Genomic DNA, 26009 nt, shown 5'->3' on the forward strand with positions numbered 1-26009 from the left:
GACACTGTGATATTGATAGCTTCTGTGCCTGACTGGGGTGATGCTGTGGTATTGATAGGTTCAGTGCTTGACTGGGGTGACGCTGTGGTATTGATAGCTTCTGTGCTTGACTGGGGTGACGCTGTGGTATTGATAGCTTCTGTGCTTGACTGGGGTGATACTGTGGTATTGATAGGTTCAGTGCCTGACTGGGGTGACGCTGTGGTATTGATAGGTTCAGTGCCTGGCTGGGGTGATGCTTTGTTATTGATAAGTTCCTGGGTCTCGCTTGTCTTGATTCTAACCTGGGAAGCATGAAGTTATTTTCCCCTTGCGACTAGCAGTTCTTTCTGTCAGTACTACCATCAGATGGATTTGCTTAGTTAATAGTGAGCTCTCTTAGGAATTCATTGCCTACCCTTTGCAGAAAATTCACAAGTGGAAATGGGTGCAGGTTCTCTGATGCCTTTTTAGTCTCACTTATGACTAAATTATTACACTTGCCTAAGGCTGTGATATAAAAAAACCACTGATTCATTGCCATTTCAGATAGTTCTCATAGTTTTTAGAGTCCTGGATTCATACTGAGATGTGTGCAATGAAAGTGATTGAACTTTCTGAGACTCTTTCACTTGCCTGCACAAAGCAAGTTCCTACTATAATAAAGCATCATTTATAGTGATGCAGTGGTGTGCAGAGAAGTTTTCTCCTTCTCCCCACGCACATCTTGCAGAGGGGAAAGCGTGTGTCTGCAACAGAGGGCCTGCTCAGGTGACTGAAGTAGGCAGGAGAGGCTGTGCATGATGCCAAGTGTTTGTAGTAACAGGTGTGGAGGAGAAATCGTTGGCTCATCCTGATAGAAACACTAATGATTGGAAGACATTAGAATCCTAAGACATTCAGAGTCATCTCATGTAGGATGCCGTGTTGGGGTTCTCTGAAGGCGTGTAGCTTCAAATTAATCCTTACACTAGCTTGATTAGTATTGAGAGCAGTGCTTGAGAACACGAGAGAGATGAACTAAGAAGATCCATCCAAAAGGCCAGCCCTTTCCCACGCTAGGATGACTCTGGAGCTTCCACTGACCTTCTGGTTCTTACCACCTCACACATACTTTATGAGACCAAACTCATTTTTCACCACACCCAGGAGTAAAGGAATCGTGCTCGAGTGTTTTCTAAGCTTCCCATTGACACCCAGAGAGGAAATATGAATGGAGGGTGCCCTGCTTTTGAAAATGTTCTAGTACTCCACACAGCCTAACCCCCCTCCATCACACACACGCACACACGCACGCACACACACGCACGCACACACACACACGCACACACACACGCGCGCACACACACACAAACGCACGCCCGCACACACACGCGCACACACACGCACACACGCACGCGCACGCACGCACACACACGCGCACGCACACGCGCGCACACACACACACACACGCACGCACACCCTTATTATTTTTTATCAGTGGGAAAACCCGACCTCAAGAGGTTCAGAAAATTTAACAGTAAAATCTAATCCAACTATTCTGTTACACGAACTAGTGGTTCTGTCTAACCGGTTTAGTTACCAGCTGCAGACTGTGGTCCACTATGTCTTCCTCTTTGGTTTTGCTACAGGGTTTTGTATGTGTTGTCCAGGCTGGCCTGCTCAGCCGCCTGGTTACTGAGATTATGGATGGGAGCTACTGTCATCATTTTTGGCACTGTAACATTTTTGGAAGACAACAAATCAAGTTGAGTAACTTGATCTTCTTCAAATACCATGAATATTCGGTTACTATTAGCCCTATTACATTGGGCCAGCAATCATAGATTGAGGACTAGGAGGATTTGCCATATCCATGATCTTGAATTACAAGCAAGACTCCCGGTAATATCTATAACTCGCTTGCTCTGCCAATGACAGTTGGTCCATCTGCTCAAAAGCTCTCGCTCACCAAGGATCTGGGTCAACAGACATTAATTAGCAGCTCTAGTCTGGGTTCTCTGCTTAGATCTCCCGAAAGGCACAGGCTCTTGGGTCAGTTTCAACTTAGAAGTTGAACATCAGCCTCCCATTTCTGAGAGTGACTGTAACGTGAAATGCCTGTGTTCCCATCCTCCCGTCTCGGGGTCAATCATTAAGCTGCCTGAGCTTGTTTTCATCGCTGACTTTACCTCTTTAACCATTTTGTCCTAAAATGAGGATATGAAGTAACTACCAATGGACATTTGCTAGAAAGAGAAGAAAGTGACTAGCAATAATAATTAAAAAAAAAAAAAACTAGCATGGGTATTTCCACAGCGGAAGAGGGGGGGGCGGCATTGGCCAAAGTTCTAGCTCACAAACTGTATTGTGTCTTTGCAAGAAATTCTTCATGCTTTCTTGCAGTCATAGCAGTCTGCTTTTTGGTTAATTTTGACTCCCAGAAACTCCATAAGCTGCTGCATCCAAAGGAACACCCCGTGTTGGCTTCTGATTAAGGAAATTCCATCCCCAGTTCCATTGGCCCCTCTGATGGAAAACACTTTAAGGACCTCCAAGTTTCCAAATGATTGATGGCTAAGGATTGTGTCAGCCTGGCATGTACCCCCTTTGCTCCCAAGGTCAGAGACCTGAGAGCAACCAAATGGCTTCTAATTACCAACCAATCATAAAATGAGCAACCCTTAGGGGCTGGAAAGCTGACTCAGCAGTTCATGGCACTTGCTTTGCAGAGGACCCAGGTTCATTCCCCCCCCCCCCCCCCACCGGCATTCCGCGCCTCTGGCGTCCTCTTCTGGCCTCAGTGGGCACTGCATGCATGTGCTACACATATATCCACACACATATCCAAATACGCATAGCTAAGATGTTTTTAAAACTGTCTTTTGAGAAGCAAAGTCACCAGAAATCTTATTCGATTAGAAGCATTTTGTAGTGGAAAAGCCACATGAAAAGCTTTTCAAAAATTATTTCTTCCTTCATTCCTCTCACCCAAAGCTGGAAAAGTATTGTTTCTTCATGCACAACCATGGCCGTGAGCCAGGGGTAGCGGTCCATGCCTGTCCCTCCAATGCCGGGCAGACAGACAGGGTATTGGAGAGTTCTAGGTCACCTTGGGCAACACAGGGGTACCCTGTCTCAAAAAATCATAAAATTAAATAAAAATAGATGTGGTTAAGTAACTGTACGAGCACCGTGAGTGTCCTTGCTGTGGCATTAGTGACAGGTGCACAGTAAGAAACCCGTTCAGATAATTTCTGCAGAATCGGGAGTGTTGTCAGCAGCTGGCTCGAGAATGTTCCCGGAGTCCTTTATTATTTCCTGTTTTGGATCACATCCAACCGCTAAAAAAAAAAAAAAAAAAAAAAAAAAAAAAAATCACTTGGGCACTGCCAAGTTTTCAGGCTGTTTGGATGACTCTAATCTTCCAATGGGGAGGACGTGGATCTGAGTCAAGGTACGAGCAAGGTGAGCACATTTTACATAGCATTTCTGCAGGACCCTTTCTCCCGCCTGGGTCAGTGCACTGCTGTGATTGGGAGACGCAGTACAGCTGGCTGCTGAGAGCCCGCCATCATGGCAGTGCAGGAGCTGAGGGCGGAGGATCCCCCCCATATTGAATGGGAAGCGTTTGCTGTTGCACCCTACTGAAAGCAAACAGCGTTCCTCTCTTGAAAACAGAATTAGAATTAACAGGTTTTCCTCAAAGTCTCTAACAAATGATTTTTTTTTTTTAACAATGCCTGACAAGTTCTTTATCCGTACCAGCCTACAAAGAGTATACTAGGTTTGTAATCTCTAGTTACGGCAGGCAAGTTCTTTCGATATGTCAGAACAGTCGAGGATTTCTGAACTCTGACAGCTCCAGATTAATTTCCCTGTAGGAATAAAAGTCAAACGGGGTTTGTCAGAACACATAGATCTATGTCCATGTAACTCTGGGTTTGAAAGCATGATTTTAAATGCAGCAAATCTATATGAACAGTAATTTTCCATCCTAAAGGGGCTCTTTCTTTGAAAGTGTGGCCCTGATGGTGACATGGGTAGCATTGCTGTGGCTCACCAGCTGCGATTGTTGCAGGAGGCCAGGAGTGGGTAGCACAGTAGTAGCGTCGTGCCGGGACTTGAGAGCTGGTGTGGCAGGAAGCTTGCAGGTTTGAGGACGGCCTGGGCTAAACACCAAGCAAGGCAGGCTGGCAGTGTGACTCAGGTCACCAGCACACCTGAGTAGTCCAGCCCCAGCCCTGGTCCCACCCAGTCTGCACTGAAGACTCATGACTTGCCTCATCAACAGAATTTCTAAGGTGACAATGGAAGACCGGGAGAAACGTCAGGTGTTGCTCCTTACGACACTGTTATAAGCTCAGTCTGGACAATTGTCTCTTGAGTATAGTTTATGTATGGGGCCACATTTCATCAAATTTTATGCATGAGCCACGGTACATTATGGGAATACTTAGAACGTTGGGATTCATGTTCCTATGAAAGAACTGACAGAATGGAAAGAAATACCCCCAGGGACATGCACACAGACAGCATGGTCTGACTTGAAAGAGCCATTTGCTCAGTTCCACGTTCTTTACATAATTGGATGGCCAGAGTTTGAAAAGGGCCTAAACCCGAGAGACTAACTCAGTTACAGAGGACTATTGAGCGGGGCTGTAGCTCACTGGTAGAGTGCTGTGGAGAGAAAATGAGTGCTGAAGACAATAGAGAGACGGTTTCTCAAGCCCTGGCTTCAGGGCCATGTTAATTAAAAATTAAAAGTTTTCTGGGTCCTCCCCTCAAACTGTTGCCTTGGAGCCTCTGGAGGCAGAGCCTAAAAATCTGCATTTATTATAACCAGCATGGCTTATTGTAAGTCACAATTCCATGTGATTGTAGGGGCTAACATGACCCATTCCTCTCCCTCGACGTCTCCTTTCCACAGCCAGGGGCTGCAAGACACGTGGAGCCAAGAGGCCCCGTGTGGCCTGCTGCTGTAGAAAAAAAATCTGGCCGGGACTCTGCCCCACTTGGCACGCTGATCTGTATTTATAAGCCTGCTAGTCATGGGCTGACCTCTGTCCAGCCATTTCCCCCACCTCTGTGGACTATGAGCTGGATGCTTTCACCCGAGATAAACTTTCACCTAGGGAGTGGCTCCTCTTCAGGCCGCCTCCCAGTTGGCCCAGTGCCATCTTGGCAAAGCCAGGAGAGAGAGGCAACCCTGGAGCATGTCTGTTCACTCAAGGTGTCTTCCTGAGAGGCAATAATATCTGAGTCTGGCTCCTCCCACCCTCAAAAAAAAAAAAAGTTGTGTGTGATCTGATGAGTCTTCTGGGTCCCTGCTTCCTATCAGCCCCTGTTTTCTTTCTTTTTTTTTTTAAAGATTTTATTTATTATTTATTATGTATACAACATTCTGCCTCCATGTATGCCCGCAAGCCAAAGGAGGGAGCCAAATCTCATTACAGATGGTTGTGAGCCACCATGTGGATGCTGGGAATTGAACTCAGGACCTTTGGAAGAGCAGCCAGTGCTCTTATCCACTGAGCCATCTCTCCAGCCCCAGCCCCTGTTTTCTTTCACTGAAAGTTCGTCTTGCCTCAAACTCATTACTTTAAAGAGCTTTACTAAAAAAAAAAACAAACTGGTTTTAGTCGGCTAACAAGTCCTCCCTATGATTAATCGGTAGCAAGTAAATTAATACTTAAGTTGGTTCCTCTTTATCTCGGTAGTACATCACGGTCCACAATGTTGCTGAGGCATGCATGGCCTTCGCCTCTTCTTCCTCGCCGCATCAGACCCTTGGCAGGGTTTCCGAGCTTTCTTCCATGTCTGTCATTGCCATTTCAGCTCCCGGCATCCCTTTGGGAAGGAGAGAGCTAGCCCTTTCTGAATGCTTTTACTTAACCTGTTATGTAATAGCAAGAAGAAAAGTTCTTTACTCAAAACGCACAGTTGTGTATGGTAATAATGTAGAGGTTATTAGGTCCCATGTTGTGGTCTTTCTCCATGTGATAGCCTAAAGTATAACGCATATCATATTCCTGTCCTGCTTAAAGCCAGCCAGTGCCTCGACAGTGCTAGCGAGTAAATGGCTTTTATCGGTGCTAATGATCGTGTCTTATAAAATCCACAAATCTCTGCACGCTATGGCCATCCCCGGATCTCATTCCCACCCCAGCACAACCAGCCTTCCTAGCCTTGGACTGGAATGCCCAGCTGCTGTGATCCTTGTCTGCCCAGTGTTGCAGGACAGGCTGCTGCTCCGTGAATTCAGTATCAGCTCACCTGTCACCTCTTTGGCTTCCCATCTCAGTAGGTTATTCCCCCACCCCCACACACTAATCACCTTCAGTACTAAGATACTTAAGTACGACTTGAAATCATTGAGTCACTTCTGTGTGCTACATGATTCTGTGCCAGCAGAATACAGACTTGGTAAAACAGATTTGTTGTCTTTCTCTGTTTTCTTAATCAAAGAACACTAAAGAGAACCTAGCATATAGTAAGTGTAGAGGGAGTTTTTCATAAGAATCCATGCAGATAGAAACAATCTAACTAATTAAACCAGTTTTCAAGGTGGTTATCTGTGCTCCCTAGCTTTGTTCGAATGGGGCACTAAGTCTCGTGTGAGCATTTAGTTAAGATGAACTAGTTAGTATTTACATATAACTGTCTGGAAAGAGAGAGCTTCATTGGTTTGAGATTTTCGTTGTTGTTGAAGGGCTTGTGGGTGTTGACGGAGTAGTTCATCCTGCAAACTGGATCTAGCTATCGTAACAATTGTAGAGACAGTTCTATCCTTAGCCATTCTCACCCCAGGACATCTGCACCAGTGTTTGTCTTCATCAGCACCCATCTTGAATTCTTCACATTTTCCCATACACTGATCTGAATCATAGAAGATTGAAATGCACAGTCCTTATCTAGGAATTTCTTCCAGGATCCCCTTGCAGGAGGCAGGCTGTGACTTGGTACTCAGTTTCTCTGATTTAAAGGCCCTTTTCCAGTTTTCCCGAGCTGCTGCTTTTTGGGGGGCGGGTATGGTGAAACAGGGAGAGACTGTTCTCTCAACCATTTTTTTATGTGTATCAAGTGTGTTTGAATTGCTATGCAACCAGATGTAGGGTTTTTTTTTTTTTTGTCTTGCAAAATTGAAACTGCCCATTAAAAGATAACTGTCCATTTCTCCTCCCCCCCCACACCATCTCTCACCATTTTCTTCTGTCTGTCCATGTTTGACTTACAAGCTGAGTCATACCGAATTTGTCTTTTTGTTGTGGGCTTATTTCAGTCTACATGGGATCCCTCACTGTTCGTCCATGCTGTAGTTGATGACAGAATTTCCTTCTGAGGCTCACTCGACCATCATTTGAATATGCCACGTTTTGTTTACCCATTCATCCACTGACAGACACTTGGGCTGCTCCCACCTCTTGTCTGTTATGAATATTGTTGCTGGAACACGTGTGTGGAAATAAGTTCCGGTTTTATTTTTAGTTCTTGTGGATAAACTCTGTGCCATGGGGGTAAGACTGATGAATTGTGTGGTCATGTGTTTTCAACTTTTAGGGGGACTGCCATATTATCTTCTTAGTGTAGTCTGAGGCTGCTTGTTTGTCCCCGCCTACCCAGACCATGAAATAACTTAGCCTCTCCTTCCATTTTATGTCCTATCCGTCAGCACCCAAGGGGTCTCGGCTCCCTCCCTTCTTTGCAGCACTGCTAGCTCTCTGATAGCAACCACACTAATCATCAAAAACAAGATGGCATCAAAAACAAGATGACCTGTGGAATGAGGCGGGTAGAATGCTGGGCCAGGCTGCAGTCCAAGGTACCAACTGTCGGGCCCCAGTAGGCCTCCCCTCACTAAAGATACGGTAAAGTGCCCACTGAGGGCTCCAGGAAAGGTACCCAAGTTGCTACTCCCTTGTGTCTAGACCCTGGCAGTAGCTATGGAGGAGTTACTCCATGACAGGAAAAGACACATTTCTGTTTAGGTTCACAAGTGAATGAATATTTCACAGATCATGCACCTAGTAAAAAAATAATGATAGTGTAATATAAAAATAATTATTATAATCTGGGAGAAAGCAGAACTGAACTCTTCTCAATGAAGAGTACCACCTACCACCCAGAGAGCATTTATGCTGAATATTTGTGGAATAATATGGTCATCTATTAACTTCACCTTCCTTGATAGGCCTGGTGACACTAATGATTCAGTTCTATGACAATTCAGACAGTGACAATTTCCGAAGGAATTAATGTCCTGTTTTAAAGGATGATCAAGACCTGATGGATGTGCCCAAAGGAAGAAACTGGGTATGGGAGGGAGCAGAATCTTATTGCTCTGTGATTTCTTCCCTTCCTCGGAGCTGTACTGTGAGCTCCTGGAAGACGGCTTCCCCAGCCCATTTGTTTAAGGCTGTGAGAAGCTGAGGACCACGGTGACCTTCCTTCACTCCCTCCTCCTCCTGGAGTAGCTGAATTAGGCTGCATACATGATGTCCTGTAGCTTCAGAAACTCTTCCCCCACGAGGTTGTCATTAATTATCCCTCGGATGAGGTCGGGCTACTCCCGCAGCTGTGTAAGCCAGCAAAGCCTCTAAAGTCCTGCCGATGGAGCAAGGCTATTAGTCTTGGCACTGGAATTAATTAGTGTTCTCATAATCTGCTCATATTCCAAACATGATGAGTTTTCCTGAGGAGCTAAGTTTTCTGGAGAAACAAGATGACTCGCCGTTTTTGTAGTGAGGTATTTTGGGCTTCAGCGTTCATCTCCCTGGTGGCCTCATTCATTTCGGGTGCTCTCTAGTTCCCGTGAGTCTTGGGGGTTTTCTAGCATCCAGTCACTAAGGTTCTAGGTTTTGTTGTTGTTCTCATTGTGAAAGTCCAGACACCTGTATATTGTTTTTCCCAGATGAAATCGAAAATCTCCTTAGGCCTGGGCGAGCCTTCTCAGGAATGTATTGACGAGGTGGCGATGCGTTAGTGGTTGAGTGAAGAGTGTAACTCAGAAAGAAAACACACCCACCATGGGATGCGGCCTTGTCTTCAAAGTCAAGAAGGGAATCTTCTTATCCCTGGATATCTGTGGGTCATAGGTGGGTGGGTGGCTCCTTCCATTGGTTGCCGATGTATCTTCATGCACAGATTCATGGGACCAGGAGAACAGGCAAGGTGGTATCTTAAACTTGGAATATCTAAAGTATCCTCTTAGCCTAGAGCTTAGACTAGTAGTCACTTCCAAGACTACGGGCGAGACTCCTTGGTGTGAGTTGTGTCCCAGGCATTGAAACCCTTTTAGGGTGTGCAGAAGATTTTCTTTTCAGACACACTGCTAGCCCCTCCCCTCACGATAGCCCGGTGAGTTTTCGGAAGAAGCTGCAAGCTAAGCTGTAGACTTAGAGTATCTGCTGCTTGGGAACTTTCTGGAAGTCCTGAGGCTAGCCCAAAACCTTGCTTCCTATGTCCGTGCCTACAAAATAGAGATGGCCATGCCTCATGAAGCTAGGGGATTGCATCACCCAGAGGCTCAGTGGAGTTCTTCAAATGGGAGACATCCTGAGGTGTTTGCAGAATCATGTTTGAGCCAGCCAGACCTGAAGCTGGCACTGTGAGGTCTGGGGGTGAGGCTGGCACAGGCACTGTCCTTATTGGTCCCGATGGAACCGAAGCCACCCACCACTTGTGCTAGGCTGATGTGCTGGGCAGATAGGAATCCATGTGACTCGCAGTGAAGTGTAACAGTAACTCCAGTAAGTGGAAGATCTTGCTGCCTTACGAAAGCCTGTGATTGATCCTAAGCGAAGGTGTCAGCTCCTACAGCCACATGTCCTGTTCCCCATGACAGCTGCTAATGGAAAGCCATTGTGGTACTGGTGCACTAGTAATTATTTTAATTTCTCCTTGCCTCTTCCCTTCCCCACTCGACAAAAGCTGTTTTTGTTTTTTATTAAGTTAGTCATGCATACTTGGCCCCAGAGTGTCAGTACCTTGCCAGGCAGGTTCTTGGAATAAGTGGGTCATTTCCAAGTTGTTCACTCCAGAGTAAGGACCATGCTCAGCTCTGTTTAACATGGCAGGTCACTGGGAGTAATTTAAGCAATTCAGCCCTTTAAGGCTTTCTTTTTACTTGAAAAAAAATTGCTTATATATATACAAGTTAAGGGAACTGAGCTGATCGATCAGAGGACGGATTGGAGTGAGCTCGTCCTATCAAACATAATCAGAACAACTGTGCGAGGCAGGAGCTCCTTGGCTTATCAAAGGGGTATTGTGAGTGGAGACGGCAGCTGTGCGCTGCACACCCACCAGAGTGCGTGCCTCCCAGGGCACACTGTGAGCAAGCTGTCTACTTACAAAGCCTCTCTGTACTCTTACATTCCCCCGCCAGCTGTGTTCTGCAGGACGCCTTCAGGACTGGCGGCCTCCATACTTCGGCAAGTATCATTTACTTAGCCTGGTATTACCTCGTCATCCGCGCTCAGCGGTCACTTTGCGATGTCATTACAAGTGAAAATCAACGAGAAGCTGCCTCGTGAGTCCAGTGTTACACATCCGCTTTTCCTCCTTAGTTTAAACTGGGCTCACCGTTTAACACCCAATATTGTTCTCCTTATCATCTGTCTTCAGTTCTAATTATTCCTTCCCATTGTTTCTTGTGATTGTTGCTCTTCGGGAAGGCAGTGGTGTCTGAGGAACAGAACTTCAAATGTAGAATTCCAAGGATTAAATTATGAAGCGGGTATTAGAAATGAGAGTTTAATCATACAGAGAAATCCCTTGCTCTGTATGTTACTTAAAAAATAATAAAAACTGTTTTTAAATTAGAATAAAAACTGTTAAAGTTAGTTTTCTGGGAGAAGAGGGTTCTGTGGGTTTGTTGTATTTGTTTGTTTCATTTGTTTTATTCTGTTCTGGGATCATCGGGTGTGTTTGCCCTACTCCGGAGACTGTCTCAGTCTAAGAACAATGTCAGCTCAGATTTCATTATCAGAAGTGTTTCTGTCAGTGGCCTCTCCTGAGTTTCTAAAGGGCTGCAATTGTTGGCTCGGCCGTTGCAATGTTATAACTACGGACAAAATCCCAGACACTGGTGCTGTGATAGAAGCATCATAAAACAGTTTCATTACCCAACCGTGGGAGTGATTGTATCTTTGGTGCAGATCTTGGGGGTAGTTGGTAGTTTACTAAGAGCCTTAGGGACCATGTTAGAATTCTGAATACCATATGGTTATGCCAAGACCAATAAGGAAATGCCGTGAAAGAGGCTTTCAGAAATGGATTAACTGAATGTACTCGTTACACAAGACCCTTCTTAAGGTAGAGTTCTGAAATTCTTAATTAGTACTCAGATATTCTGTTTAGATATTTAGGTGATAATAGAATTTAGAGGTAAGAATAGCACCTTAGTATTAAGTAGGTAGATGACCAGGACTTGCATGAGTTAGCGGCCATTATTAGCATTATGTTATACGTCTTCTTTTTGGAATAAATTAAAATTTATCCTGAACCAGTTCTATAAGTGTATTTCTTGAAGCACTGTATACAGCAGGTCATGACTGTGGGATAAAAGCCACCGGTAAACCCGAAAACAATGTGCAAATGACGGTGTTTTCTGATTCACCCCACTGCATGGATCCCCAATAGCACTTTTGTTCAAAATCATGAGATAGCTCCCTCTGCTTACTTTCAGTATATTGAAAAGGAAACTAATCAGACTATCTTTGTCTGTTTAAACAAAAGGCTGTACTAATTATACTTCTTTTTCAAGGATCCTAATACTTAGATCTTCAAGCTAACACAAGCTAAAGGCAAGTTTTTTCTAAGTTTAGTGTTCAGCCATCTGAAGAGGAGTCCTGGCCATATACACACTCCCTCCCTCCTACCTTTTCTGGTGTTTGGTATGTGTGTGTTTGTGCATGTGTGTACATGTGTCTGCCTACATGTTTTAGGGGTCTCTGTAGCCTACAGTATGTTACAGAGGTTCTCAGCCCTCCCCACGAGCCCTGCAGTATCTGACACTTGGTGTTAGTTAAATGGTTGTTGGTTCAGTAAATGGATCAGGTTTTTCTCCAACAGTCCACTATAGTACCGGTTTTTGATGTTGTTTGTGTTTATTTTTGTTTTTATTCTTACATCTTGACTGCGGGTTCCCCCCCTTTCCTCCCAGACCCCCATGCCAGTTTGTGCTTAAATCACAAGGTGATTTCTATCCCACCTCACCTTCAGGCTGAGCAGTCAGTCACAAGCCTAGTTGCTGCTGGCACCTCTGCTTTGGTTTATTCAGTGATCAGTGGCCACCAGCTACCTATTTAAGTAGAGTTTTTTTAAAACGTTAATATATGCTATTGAAAATAAGCAATACAGAATGTATATGCTTGGGGTACAAAGAACACGGTCCTCTCGTTAACCCTTGGACTGTTCTCTTCTCAGTTTAGTGCCCAGTAGCTATTCCTGGCATCTGCTGGGGAAAGTCACAACCCTGGTCCTTACAAGGTGGCCAGAGGTAAGGAGCGCCTCAGCCAATTGGGGCACTTCACTGACGTCCTTGCGGGGGGGGGGGGGGGGGGGGCGGGGCAAAGACGTTGACTCCTCCCCCCACGCTTTTGCTTCCCTTGCACTGTTGAAACAAAGACTGCGTGTGCCCCCAGAACGAATGAGTGGCTAAGTGTGGGAGTGGGGGGCGGGAGCAGAAAAGGAATTCCTGCGGTGGTCGCCTGCTCACACCGTCGCCCAGACTCTCCTGCTCACCTGCCCCTCGGAATAGCCTTTGTCAGCTGACTAAAGATACCATGCGCAGGAATTAGTTGCTTTCCCGTGCCAGCTGCCTCCCTTGCCAGATGTTCGTCGTAGTTAGGAACTTGCAAGCTGAAATGGATGGCGAAAAGCTGGCTGGCATACACGGGGTTTGCAATCTGGGTAGGAGAGCAGGGAGCCTGCACCGACTAGGTATAGAGTGTCCTCCAATTGTGTATCGGCATCCCCGCCCAGCTTCCCTCTTACCCCACCCCCACCCCCATCAGGGGCTCCTTGGCATCGTGCCCTCAACAGCGAGCTCCAGGCTACAGGAACCTCCCTAGGGAGGGCTCAAAGAAAAGGAAGACTCCCAACTGTCTTGTGGGTTCAGAAGACTTGAACTTCAGCTGTGGGGGTGGCTAGAATGTTTCTTTATAGAAAGGACTAGTCATGTGTTCCAGAGAGGGAAAGGCCCAGCCAAGCCTACCAGAGAATAGTGGTCACAGAACCGGAACTGCTCTTCCGTGGCTGAGTCACACCCTCTAGAAGTAACGCAACTTACAGACAAAAGAGGTTTTAGGATGTTTTAGTCCTCTGTCACCACATGCTGCTGTTGTAAGAGCCGCCTAATCCAGACCACACATGGCTGAGCAGAGGCTGAGCAGAGCTCGTGGGTTCCCTCAGAGGACCTGTTGGGTAGGAGCGTTATCATAGCCCAACAATGTGGCTTTGCTCATGAACACACAGGCCCAGTGGCTGGCACCGACATGGTCCCTCAGAAGTGCCTCTGTCCTCAGTTCTGAGTCAGCCTTACTGTTTGGAGCTCAAGGAGTGAGTCTTATGTCCAGACACGAGACAGTGTGTCATATGTATTTATCAATGGTATTGTGGGTCATTGTGATGTAAGAAGTTCTCTGCAGTGGTTTTCCCAGGGTCTAACACTCAACCCTGTGAATAACTGTTTGCCCCCAGCTCAAACCCCAGTGTCTGTTGCAGTTTCATTCAGACAGTACAGATGAAGAGCAGCAAAACCATTCCCAGCCCAAAGGAACCTGCCCCAAATTCTCAGCACCTTGGCTAGAGATGGTCACATGACCACCATATCTTGGGGCCACATGGGCATGTATGATGGGCTGGATGTGATAGCAAGATTATGCTTTATAAAATATTTTACAGAAAACTCCTAGATCTTGCCCATGTGTTTTGAAAGGGTATCAGATGTTTCCTGGCCTTAGACTTAACAAGTCATTGATAGCTCCCCCTACTGGTATATGAGAGATAACTGATAGACTATGTACCGCATACCAGTACCATATTTTGAGCCACAAAGGTGATTCTGTACAGAATGTTTAAAAAAAAAAAAATCTCTGTTGTATCTACCTAGGGCTTTGGGCTACATGTATTAGGAAGAAAATTTCCCAGTAGTTTACGTGATACAGACTTACCACTCAAATGCAAGAAGTCTGTACCAGGGTGATTAAAACATGACTTCATTCACCAGCTCGGCCACATCCAGAGCCACTGTTTTGCTATCCTGGGTCGACTTTGTTCTCAGGGCTGCAAAATGTCTGTGTTCAAACCATTCGTATCAGCAAAGAAACCTTTCTCAACCCGAAGCGGGCCTCTCACCTTGGCTAGAATCGGCCAGATGTGTACCCTAACCAATCTCTGCCAGGAAAACCAGTGTGCTAAAACTGGGGTAGACACTCATGATTGCTCCTGAACTACAGATGAGACGTTTGATTTATTCTTAGAATAAGCTATTGGGACACCCCGAACAAAGGACTCTTAATATGGAGGAGGGAGGTTATTGACTCTCCATCAGACAGCCCACCATTGGATCACACGTCCATGCTTCTGTTACCTTCCGTAACAGCAGAGTGTCTAAGACATAAAACCTTGATTTGGAGAAGTTGGAACCTCTGCTCTTGAAAGTTCAGCCAGCATCTAGTGAAGCAGAAGGGCAGGCTGAAGGGAGTCCAGTTAAGAATGAAAGGCCCCATTATCCAACTTGGACTGATGAGATGCAAACCACTGTCTCTAAATTAGGGCTATTTTCTTGACTGTAAATATGAAGGCATCCCCATCAGGATATGATGCCTCTTTGGGATTTGAGAAGAACAAGGAACCAGCCTTGGGGTGGATGCAGACAAGCTCCCAGGAGGAGGAAGTACCTAGAGGGTCCTGAGGAGAGAACAGGTAGTGGTACCCAGCAGTAGTACCCAGTGGTACTGGCTAGAACACCAGCAGGTGGGTGAGCAATAAAGAAGCTGTGCAGAACCACGTGATTCCTGGAGAGGAGGGGCTTCTGGGTGCAGAGAGCAACTGAAGGAGTTAAACTGAATCCGTAATCAAAGAGTGAAAATACGGGCTGGAGAGATGGCTCAGCCGTTAAAGGCTAGGCTCACAACCATAATATACAAAGAGTGAAAATACGTATTGAAATTAGGGACACTACACTTGAAGATGCTGCTTACAGTCCCAACTTAGACGGGCATGGACACTGACTTGGGGAATTCACTCACCGTGGAATCCCTTTGCTCCAGTTGCCAAGCCCTCTCACGTTTTCAGTTACAGTATTGAGTCAGCGTGTTCCACAGTACTCCTGTTTCCTTAGCAGCTCCAGGTTTTGTTTGTTTTTGTGTTTCTATTGTGGGAAAAAAAAAAAAACCAAACCTTTCCCCCTTTGACATCTCTGTGGACCGTCTGAGTGTGTGGAGGCAAGCATGCTGAAGAACAGTTGTTGGTAGTTTGTGTGCACAGTTGGGTGGATACTTAGCTTTTTTAGGGTGGGTGGAACTCATAGCAGGGTTGGTAGTAGAGGTGAGCCTAGAGGGCACCCCTGATATGATGAGGAAGATGACCACAGAACAGAAGAAGGTGGCCAGGACCAGCGGCTTGGATCCTGCTGCAGGAACCAAGGCATCTGGTCCAGAAGTAGAGGGCGAGTTAGCTTCAAGACATTAACAAGACTTTCAGGACTGAGAGCTAACGAGACTTGGAAAATGACTAAATACAGATCAAGCTGAGGTAGTGCCAAGGACAGGCAGCTGTCCTGTCTCCTGTCCGTGAAGTGGTTCCCAAGCAGAAAGCCATTCCTAGGAGATTCTTAGGAAGATGCTGGCGTGGAGTGAGTCTTCTGTTCCATGACCTCATTCTGGAACACTGATGAGGAGCAAATGGTCTTCAAAACAGAGGACCGGGGGTTGTGTTAGCTCCTTTCCTTTATAGGGTGCTTGAAAAGGTACCCAGGGCACTTGAGTACGGGAGCCGTCTCTGCCTGCTTTGACCAGTAGCCAACCGATCTAAGCTTTTTCACATCCGTGACTTCTCATTGCTGTGAGAAGGGGGGACAAGGGAGGATGGGTTGATTTTTGGTGTGCACCCTAAGGAAGGATGCTGTCCATCATTGGAGGAGGGGGGTGTGGCAGGAAGAACATCAGGTAGCTGGTACCATTTCCACCCAGTCAGGTGGGAGACAACAGGAAGTATGACCAGGCTGTACAACTTCAAGGCTACCTCCAATGATGCTGTAAAAGGCTTTACCTCCTAAAGGTTCCAGGACCTTCCAAAACAGGCCACCAGCTGGGGACCAGGTATTCAAACAAAAGAGCCTTCGGGGGCCATTTCACACTTACACCATAACAGATTAATGTGTCATAAGTGAAATTCTTTCCCTAATTGTTGTTTCTTTTCTTTGTTTTTAATCTCTCTAATGGAAGTATATTCGGTGCTCTTCGAACTGGTGCTTACATGGTGTACATTTTGATGACCAAAGGCCTCAAGCAGTCAGTTTGTGACCAGAGTTTTTACAATGGACCTGTCAGCAAATTCTGGGCTTACGCGTTTGTGCTCAGCAAAGCACCTGAACTAGGTGAGTGTCCCCGCCCCCCGACTCTGCCCCTCACCCCCATCGCAGCTTCACACAAGCAGGACTTACTAAGACTGAAACTCAGTGTGTAGTCTGTCTTCGTTGATTGCTGAAGAACTAGAACGTGCGGACTTGAAGATTTTGACGCGCTGTCCTATCCCTTTGCTCCCTCCTATTTAAATACATCATGTATAATGACAAAAAAACAAGGTTTCAAATGCCAATTTCCCAGCACTACTAAAAATAAGTCACTTTCAGGGATTTATAAAACAACACACGGTCTCCTCTCTAAGCTCCATTAACAGCTGAGCTAACGTTAAAATGTGGGGAGGGCGAGCAACACGGTAATTTCCAAGTCACATAGATAAGCGGACGTTCATCTCTGGAGCTCAGGTTCAGATTGAGAAATTAACTTCGCTTCTGGGGTTCGTGTTCTCATTAACAAATGTTAACTGCTGAGTCCTGCCATTGGTTTTCTCCTCCCCCACCCTCCCCCGAGTCTGGGGAAAGTGAATGTAGGGCAGCTGCCAGAAATCAGTGGAAATCTTGCTCAGCTTTTATGTTCTCTTCGCTCTTTTTGGTGGTCCTGAAAGTAAGGGAGGGATAGGTTTGCAGGAGCATTGACAAGTGACACGTAGTGTGCGTGCTTGAGGAAGACAGGTCACCTTCTCTCTGAGATTCCTAATATTTCTAATCATATGGCTTTAGTTCAAATATCTGAATTGTGGAATTAAAAGGCACTTGTTCATTTTTTTTTGTCTCCCTTAAAAAGAGGTTACAGAGCCTAATGGTGGTGTCGCACGCCTTTAATCCCAGCACACAGGAGGCAGAGGCAGATTGATCTCTCTGAGTTCGAAGCCATTCTGGTCTACAGAGTGAGTTCCAGGACAGTCAGTATGGCTACACAGAGAAACCATGTCTTAAAGAAAAGGAAAAGAAAAAGAAAAGAAACGAAAGAAGGACGACAGGTTGTAGGTTCATCACAGGACTTCTCCAGTCTGCATTGTGGTTGGTAACATTCTCAGAGTTCATGGTCACATGCTCAGGAGTTCTGCCCAGTATGATGGGGAGCAGCTAAGCCACCTGCCACAGTGTGCTGTGAAGTCTGCTGCCTGTCGGAGGCTGGCGGTTGGATTGATGGTTGTCTTCCAAGGTCAAAGAATAACAACGAGTAGCCAAACACTCTAAGACCTTTCCTGTGAGGATCAGAATGCGGACACTGGACTCTACATGATCCAGAGTGAATGCTGTGTGTCCCCGCAGCAGGCACATACGCACGTAGCACCATGAGCACAAACTCAGAATAAACGTGTTAATATAGATTCAGTTAGTCAGTCGATGAATTTATGTAAGCACCTATGATTAGAATGCAAAGCTACTTGACATAGATTTTGACAATTTGAAGACTACAGACCAGGCCCTAGGAAATTCTCTGAGTGTGTGTGTGTGTGTGTGCTCATTTGGGTGTGCAAGTGCAGGTATATGCATGCTCTGATGTGCATTTGGAGGTTGGAGGACAACCTTGGGTGTTGAGCTCTTCCCATGTGAGAGAGGGTCTCTGTTGTTCCTCTAGTGTGTACACCATGCTAACTGCCCCCCCCCATTCTGTCTCTACTTCTTTCTTTAGATGCTTGCTTGACACATGGCAGCTCTTTTATGACTGATAAGGGTTTGGACTTAGGTCCGCACACTTCTTGTTGAATTTGCTCGCATGAACTAACACACAGAAACTCTTTCCTAATGAATCCTGCCAGTTTTCTAATGGTGATACATTCTTTTTTTTTTGTTTTTGTTTTTGTTTTTTGTTTTTTCGAGACAAGGTTTCTCTGTGGTTTTTGGAGCCTGTCCTGGAACTAGCTCATGTAGACCAGGCTGGTCTCGAACTCACAGAGATCCGCCTGCCTCTGCCTCCCGAGTGCCGGGATTAAAGGCGTGCGCCACCACCGCCCGGTGTGATACATTCTTCATACAGCCCCAGATCCTTCATAGAAGCATACTAAGATCTGACAACACTTTCCTAAATTAAAAAATATGGAACAGTGGCCTCCATATACTCTAGAGCTTGTGTAACAGTGTCTTGTCGGGGGTCAGCTGCTGAGTGTCACAGGTCTAAAAATCCAAACAGGTTTCCCCCAAATCAGCCTCGACCCTTAGAGTGTGTTTGCCTGTGCGTGTTGAGGGTTAAATTAACTCCTAGTTTTCTGCAATTAGGAAGTCTTGTCAATATCATCTGATTAAGAAAGATTTATCCATTAGAATTATTTAGAAGTTCTCTGTAGCTCCTACGTTCTACCTTTCTGTAGTCTATGATTTATGGACTCCTTTACAAATACCAGAGAAATATCACGCAGGAATGCACGCGCGCGCGCTCATGCGCACACCACACTGGTAGTACGTCACCGAAACTATCTGCAATCCCCCCAAAAGCATACTCCTGGAGTTTTCACCATTCTCTTCTCCCCGGGGACTAAACAGGCATAGTATTCATATTGTGATGTAGCCATCACACCGTCCATTTCTGGAACTTTCCTACCTCCCCCAGCTGAAGCTGTGCTCACTCACCACTGACTCTGCTCCACTAACCTCTGAATGGTGACAATAAGGGCTCTCTCTATCTCAGCGGAAGTGGTGGACCCAGTGGGTTTAAAGGACTCCCCTTTACTAGCATAAGTGAGAGCAAGAGAGCCGCCCCGCTACTGCGCGTGCCAAATTGCCAGTGCCCACGGCTTGGATTCTATTAAAACCTGCTGAGATTTGCTTTTGTTAAGACTTGGAAACATCTGCTCTGTGTCTAGGTCCTCGCGCAGCTGAGCTTGTCATTGTTGGGGAGCTCTGACTCAGCTGCTTTGCAGCTAACTCTGCGAAGAGGAGCTCAGTCATCTGTGGCAAGCCACACGCACAGAGTTGGCTTAACATGTCTTTAGTGGCCGTGTTTGCCCCGAAAAGAGCAGGCTGCTTGACATCTCCTTAGGCACACAGAGATCTTGGGTACAAGAAATCCCAATGTCTTATCTGCTAGCTGTCTCTCGGTTGAAAATAGCTGGGCTGAGGGTTTTAGGGGTGACCGTAAAGAGGAACGTGAGTCAAAGTGTAACAAAATAATGGCAAAGCAGACACCTTCAAGAGCTCAAAGTCCTTTCGTTTATACTCAACTGGCACCAGTTTCATAAATGCCAAGGGATATTTGTGCCCGAAGATTGACTAGCCAACACTGATCCCATCAAAGTCCTTAGGGTAGCATATATCTCTTAGTTCCTCTATTGCTTCTGCCACACCTACAAATTTCACGATTTGGCACGACTTAGAAAATGGAAAATACGATGATGATGATGATGATGATGATGATGATGATGATGATGATGATGATGAACAGAGCTAGATTTGCATCAGAAAACATGGCATTGCAATCATAGCCATGAAGGCCATGGAGGACGAGGCTGGCCCTTCTGGAACCCAGCCATAGTCAGAACCATCGCCCTCATCTTCCCCTTCTACCATCCTGAACGTGCGCTCTGAAAAGGACTCGGTTGTAAATTCAGGTGGATTTTGTTTTCGAGATTTCATGACAGATTGATCTCCCTCCCTCGCCTTCCCCCAAAAGTAGCTAGGCCTACTGAGACAGTCAAACATCCCCCCTCCCCCGACTCCAGACAGAGGAAAGCACAGCGTTCTTCAGTACCACAGATCCTGCTTCCATTCCTACGCTGTATTGTTAGACAAGATGTTCTTCGTGTAAGAGGGCTGACAAGAGTGAGAGTTAGCTAGGATGGAGTGAATATTTTTTTTTAATTTATTTATTTATTAAGGATTTCTGCCTCCTCCCCGCCACCGCCTCCCATTTCCCTCCCCCTCCCCTGATCAAGTCCCTCTCCCTCATCAGCTTGAAGAGCAATCAGGGTTCCCTGACCTGTGGGAAGTCCAAGGACCGCCCACCTCCATGGCCAATTGCCATCATTCCATTTGGGTATTGAATCAGGTTGATATTTTTTAATGAATGTGAAGAGGTTCATTAAAACATCTCGATTAGGACTGACTAAATTTGTTTAGAACATGAAATTCCCTAGACTTTTCCCTTCTTTCCATTCCTAGCAAAGGTAGGCTAGAATTATATCTACACTATAGTCCAAAGAAGGAAGGAAGGAAGGTACAGAACAGGCATTGCACAGAAATGGTGACTCTGACAGGCGTGCCGAAACAGCATAGTTTAATACAAAGTAGAATTTGGCCCTTCAGTCTACCCGAGAGTGACCGTTGCCGTCTGTCATTCCGGTCCACCTGGCATTTATAGGCACAATGAGAAGCAGCGTCTCACAAGAGAGCAGAGGATTTTGATGGAAATTTCATCATTGGTCTAGAAATGTAGCCACTGGCAACTTTGCTTTCTTTTCTAAACAAATAAGAAGTAATTATGCTTAATAATTCATTGGGGAAATAAAGTAATAGCTCCTGGTAAAAATAACGGGACACTACCTGTAGTAGTGTGACCGCAGCCATGGGAACGTTGGCTTGCCAGGCCCAGCATTCCTTGGCCTTGTCTAGATCAGGAACCTAGGCCATCCACCAAGTACGTGACGGGTAAGACTAGGGTGTGTGCTTGCTCCATTTGTCTGTCATGAAACCTCAGAGTAGAACAAATTTCCAGTTCTTAATGGTATTAAAAAGAGTAGTTTTATTTATGAAAGACGTTTTACATGTGCACATTCATGTTGCTGTATGCGTGTGTGCAGAGGCATGCCCGTGTGTGTATCTGGCAGTCTGAAGTCAACTTCAGGTGTCTTTCTCAGCCAGCCCCCCCCCCCCCACTTGTGTTTTGAGGCAGGCTCTCCTGCTGAACCCGGAGCTCATCAGTGAGCCAGTGAGCCCCAGGAATCGGCCTTTCTCCTCTTTCCCAGCTGGGATAACAGGTACCTACCAAGAAGCCCAGCTTTTTACAAAGGTGCTCGGAATCCGAACTCAAGTCCTCTGGCTTGTACAGCACACAGTTTATCAAGCCAGCCATTTCCCCTGTCCTGAAGCTGACTTGGCATGACTGAGCGCTACAGAGACTGGGCAGTGGCTGCACCATTTACCTGTGTGAATCTGTTACAGCTCACTGTTTATCCAGTTTCCCCCCTAAATGGTCCATACAGTACGTTTCTCAAAAATGACGGAAGGGGATTTGTGACAGCGAGCGGCTACATACCTGAGCATAGCTCTAGCTTTTATATAAAGTCCCTACTTCAAACCAATTTTTTTCTTCTTTGTAGCATGGAGAGGGAAAAACTGACATATTCTTAGAGAATTTTTAATAGTCTTTTCATAAAATTTAAGTCTTAGACGTGGTCATTTGTTTTCACCCTCCTCTGCCCTTGTCTCCTGTTTAATTTGGGTTTTCTTCTGGTTTCTGTTTTGTTTTGACTACTTGGTGGGACTGGAGGTCACACCCAGGGCCTTGCCAATATTGGGCCAGCCCTCTGCCCCCACAGAGCTACATCTCCCATTCTGAGTCATGTTTTTCTTATTTACAAGGACACAGAGCTCACAAGATACATGTTTGAGGGCTCTATCTATCTATCTAGATCTAGATATAGTCTATCTAAGGGTAATTATGTCTTTATTATCAAGAGATGCCTAAGCACATTTTGTTGGGCATCTGAGTCTGTCTCCTGGTCATTCTTGTTCTGAGACCAGTCACCTGTCCTCTTCTGGTCACGTTTCCGCCGATGTATGATTGAGTCTGGTTGATAATGTCCATTTCAGATCAGAAATAAGTAAGATTTCCTGTTGAGTGTCTGGAAAAGTAGCCTGCCTCGCTTGTTGAAGATTTCTACCCCCATTCCCTCCGGAGCACGCTGTGGGTCTCACATCCCTTTCTTTCCCCTCTTTGTGTTCCAGGAGATACGATATTCATCATCCTGAGGAAACAGAAACTCATCTTCCTACACTGGTACCACCACATCACTGTGCTGCTGTACTCTTGGTACTCCTACAAAGACATGGTGGCTGGGGGCGGTTGGTTCATGACGATGAACTATAGCGTGCATGCCATCATGTACTCTTACTACGCCCTGCGGGCCGCGGGTTTCCGCATCTCCCGGAAGTTCGCCATGTTCATCACCCTCTCCCAGATCACTCAGATGCTGATGGGCTGTGTCATTAACTACCTGGTCTTCACCTGGATGCAGCACGACCAGTGTCACTCCCACTTCCAGAACATCTTCTGGTCCTCCCTCATGTACCTCAGCTACCTTGTGCTCTTCTGCCATTTCTTCTTCGAGGCCTACATCGGCAAAATGAAGAAAACAGCGAAGGCTGAATAGTGTCCGGACTGAGGAGGAAGACATAGCTCAGGGTCATCACGAAAAATACTAGACAAAAGATAAATGGCACAAGGAATCACACATGGTGCAGCTAAAAACAAAACACACGTATGAGCAGACACAAAACCCGAGGCAGCTTGAGAGTAATGATTAGCTTGACTTAAACGCAGTAAGTTTATGATCCTTTTTGGGTGAGGACTCACTGAGCACATCTCCATCTCAGTGCTGCTGCTGAGGGACCCTTTTCCTCTCTCCTGTCAACTCTAGAACACACTTGATCCAAAGGGAGCCACAGGCGGAGGGATTAGTGGAAAGCAAGCAAAACACTATAGGAAGAGGGGAAAAATCGAGTTCAGAGTTATTTTTCTCTAAGGACAAAGAAGTTCCCCCTTCCAAACTATGTGAGCACACACACAGAGAGAGACACAATTCCTTTCCATCTTTTCTACACGAAACCAGAGCTGGTAGAAACGATAAACATGGAAGAGACACAGGGTTTATATCTAGAACAGCAATGCTTTTGCAAAAATCAAGGCCTTTTAAAGGAAGGTTAGCTCATAGCCCCTTGACAAAAGATGTCTTAATTATTTTTACTGCAGCTGAAATTAAGAAGATAGATATGTTTCCCTTCACTGCACAGCCTCAGGCTACTGAGTTTGCTACAACCAAACAGAAGTCAATACTTCCTCACGATACTGTATTTCTGGGAGGATGGAAACCACGGCAGCCCACATCCCAAGAAGGTGGTCCCATAGCAGACCCTGCGGTTGAAGCGTCGCCTTGACAACTGTTACTTCTGCTCTTCGGCAAGATATGAAGCATCCTTGGTTCAGTCGCTCCAGATTTTAGGACAGAAGAGTAAATGCAGAATTGAAAAGATAGAAGCTCAGCCAGTTGACTTAAAAATGGGGTTTTGTACTATCTGCAACAAAACTCAGCCAGTCGCCACTGAGCCGGGAAAGGGGAAAGGGCAATGGGAAGAGAGGGGAGCTGAAGATTCATCCGGAAGACTGACAGTATGTTTGCTTCTCCTCCTTGTTTGGCTTCATGCAGACTCCTGGCTTTCCACATGAGGCCCCGTGACACAGTCCATGTTTTCTATCTTTTTGTGACTTTCAGAAACAGATCTCGGGGCTCTACCTGATTTGGGGTAAACACTGTGTTTCTGCATCCTCTGCCTTTGCTCCCTAAGCAGCGCGGAGGTGTGTGGAGTGCCCTCTGCTGGCCGAGTGGGAAACTCCAACAAACACACTTAATACAGGTTGAAATAACAGGCAGACCACGAAGGGCCTGCGTAGATGAATCCCTACGTTTTAAATGCTGTCAAATGCCCGCCATCCATTTGACCAAATCAGAACAGAGCCTCACTGCTTCAAGTAGGCGCCACTAAATTCTAAAGTGACTTTCACTTGGGAACTCGGAGAAAGTAAATGTATTAAGAGCCATATTCTTAAAAGAAAGAAAGCAAGCAAGCTAGACGATGTTATCTGTAATATTGCAGTCCTCTACAAGCCAAATAAATGTGTTGGTGTTCCTAATATTTCAAAGACGCAATTATGTAAAGTTGTTCAATGTGGTATAATAGTATTCTAACTGGTTAAGTAGCTTAATGATTAGGCAAACTAGAGGAAACCATTAGAAGCCGCTACACTTCGTAGATTATGTACTCCTAACCACTTACGCACAGAAGTGTGAGGTACACTGAGCTGCAAAGCCCAAATGAACAGGAACACAATTTTTGGCTAGCAGAAACTATCGCTCTCTTCCTTTACTTGAGGGTGTACAGGAAAAGGGATTTTTTTTTCAAATTATTTTTGTATTATTTTAGCTTTAATTGTGCTGTCACACAATTAAAGGCAGCTGCGCAGCCTTTCTGTGAGATGGCAGGGGTGTTTTCGGCAGCTTGTTGATGTGTGGAATTAGAAAAGAATAAAGCTCGGTTCCATTCTGTGTGGATGGGTTGAAGAGTAAACAGAGATCCATGCAGGTCAAGACCTGACTGCAAGACCGGGAGCCAAGCTGGACTGGGGGGCAGCTGTCGCAATCCATGTTAGCACCGGGTGGTGGCTTCACGTTGGCTGGCAGAGGGGACGTGATTGGAAGGAGGTGGTGTTATCAGGACAGAAGTTGACTCAAGCTGAAAGTATAGAGCCACAACGGCAAATAGAGTCTTAGGGTGTCATTGTGTGTTTGACCTTTGTAAAGGCGCAGTCCTGTACAGTAATAAGCCTTTCCCTTGCCTTATAGAAGAAAGCGTGCAAAATAATAAAAATGAAGGAACGGTCACCTGTCAGCTGACTTGAATCTAATCAGGGCCAGCCCGAGGTTCACCTGGCCGACTCAGTTAAATTCAGATATTTATCGTAGAATACAGGCTACACTATGGAAATAAGCGTAAACTTTAAGAAGACTAAGCTATGCTTCCAAAGCACTTTAATCTTGATCTTCGCTTCATGCTGTGTTCACGTGTAGAAAAATTTAGACTCTTCGTTTGCAGGATGAATATCTAATAAATAGTTTCTAAACCAGCTAAATATATCTAAAAACATTTCCAGTGTTGATCGTGGGGGAAAAAAGCCACATGTTTTTTAAAAAACAGAATTCTGATATAGGCTCAGCACACTGTTTTGTTTGTTTTTTTTTTTTTAATATATCAGTTTAGCTGCTCTAATTATATCAAGATACGAGGCTGGACCACTGGCCTATGACACATCTGAAACCTGCCAGAGAATTGACTGCCACCTAGATAATACTGCTGTCGGTTCACATTCCAGGCCAGCAAGTTTGTTAGCTGCCCCACTATGCTGCAATAGATCATCTTCCTATTGACATCCCTGCTGCATTCCAATCCCAGTGCAGTCAGCACATTGCTCCTAGATTAAATGGAAACAGATCCTTAGTTTCAGAGAAATGCAGTTTCATTCACTAGATCTGAGCATTGACTCAAATGTGTGAGTTTGCAATGAAATTCTAGTGAGAAACCCTTCACACAGTAGGAGGTTTTGTCTGGACCCTCTAGTGTCACTTATGAGAAAAGAACAGCTATTGCTATTTATTTTATCGTATTTATGTCCAATGCCAGGCCAAAGTATTGAATTAAAATCACAGTTCTCAAGGATATTGTTTCAGGCAGTCCTGTGTCATCGCCC

General features: G+C 45.6%; 1 protein-coding gene across 1 annotated transcript in view; it reads left to right on the top strand.

The window, feature by feature from the left end:
• Positions 1-25389, top strand: part of Elovl6 (ELOVL fatty acid elongase 6) — a 105363-nt gene extending 79974 nt beyond the window's left edge. Inside the window, exons 3-4 of the mRNA XM_005357269.3 lie at positions 16413-16564; positions 22436-25389. Coding sequence (XP_005357326.1) covers positions 16413-16564; positions 22436-22860 — 577 coding nt within the window. The 3' untranslated portion in view covers positions 22861-25389. The remainder of the gene's footprint in view (positions 1-16412; positions 16565-22435) is intronic.
• The last annotated feature ends 620 nt before the right edge of the window (positions 25390-26009 follow it).

Source organism: Microtus ochrogaster, chromosome 21 (genome assembly GCF_000317375.1).
Source record: "Microtus ochrogaster isolate Prairie Vole_2 chromosome 21, MicOch1.0, whole genome shotgun sequence".
Classification (NCBI taxonomy): domain Eukaryota; kingdom Metazoa; phylum Chordata; class Mammalia; order Rodentia; family Cricetidae; genus Microtus; species Microtus ochrogaster.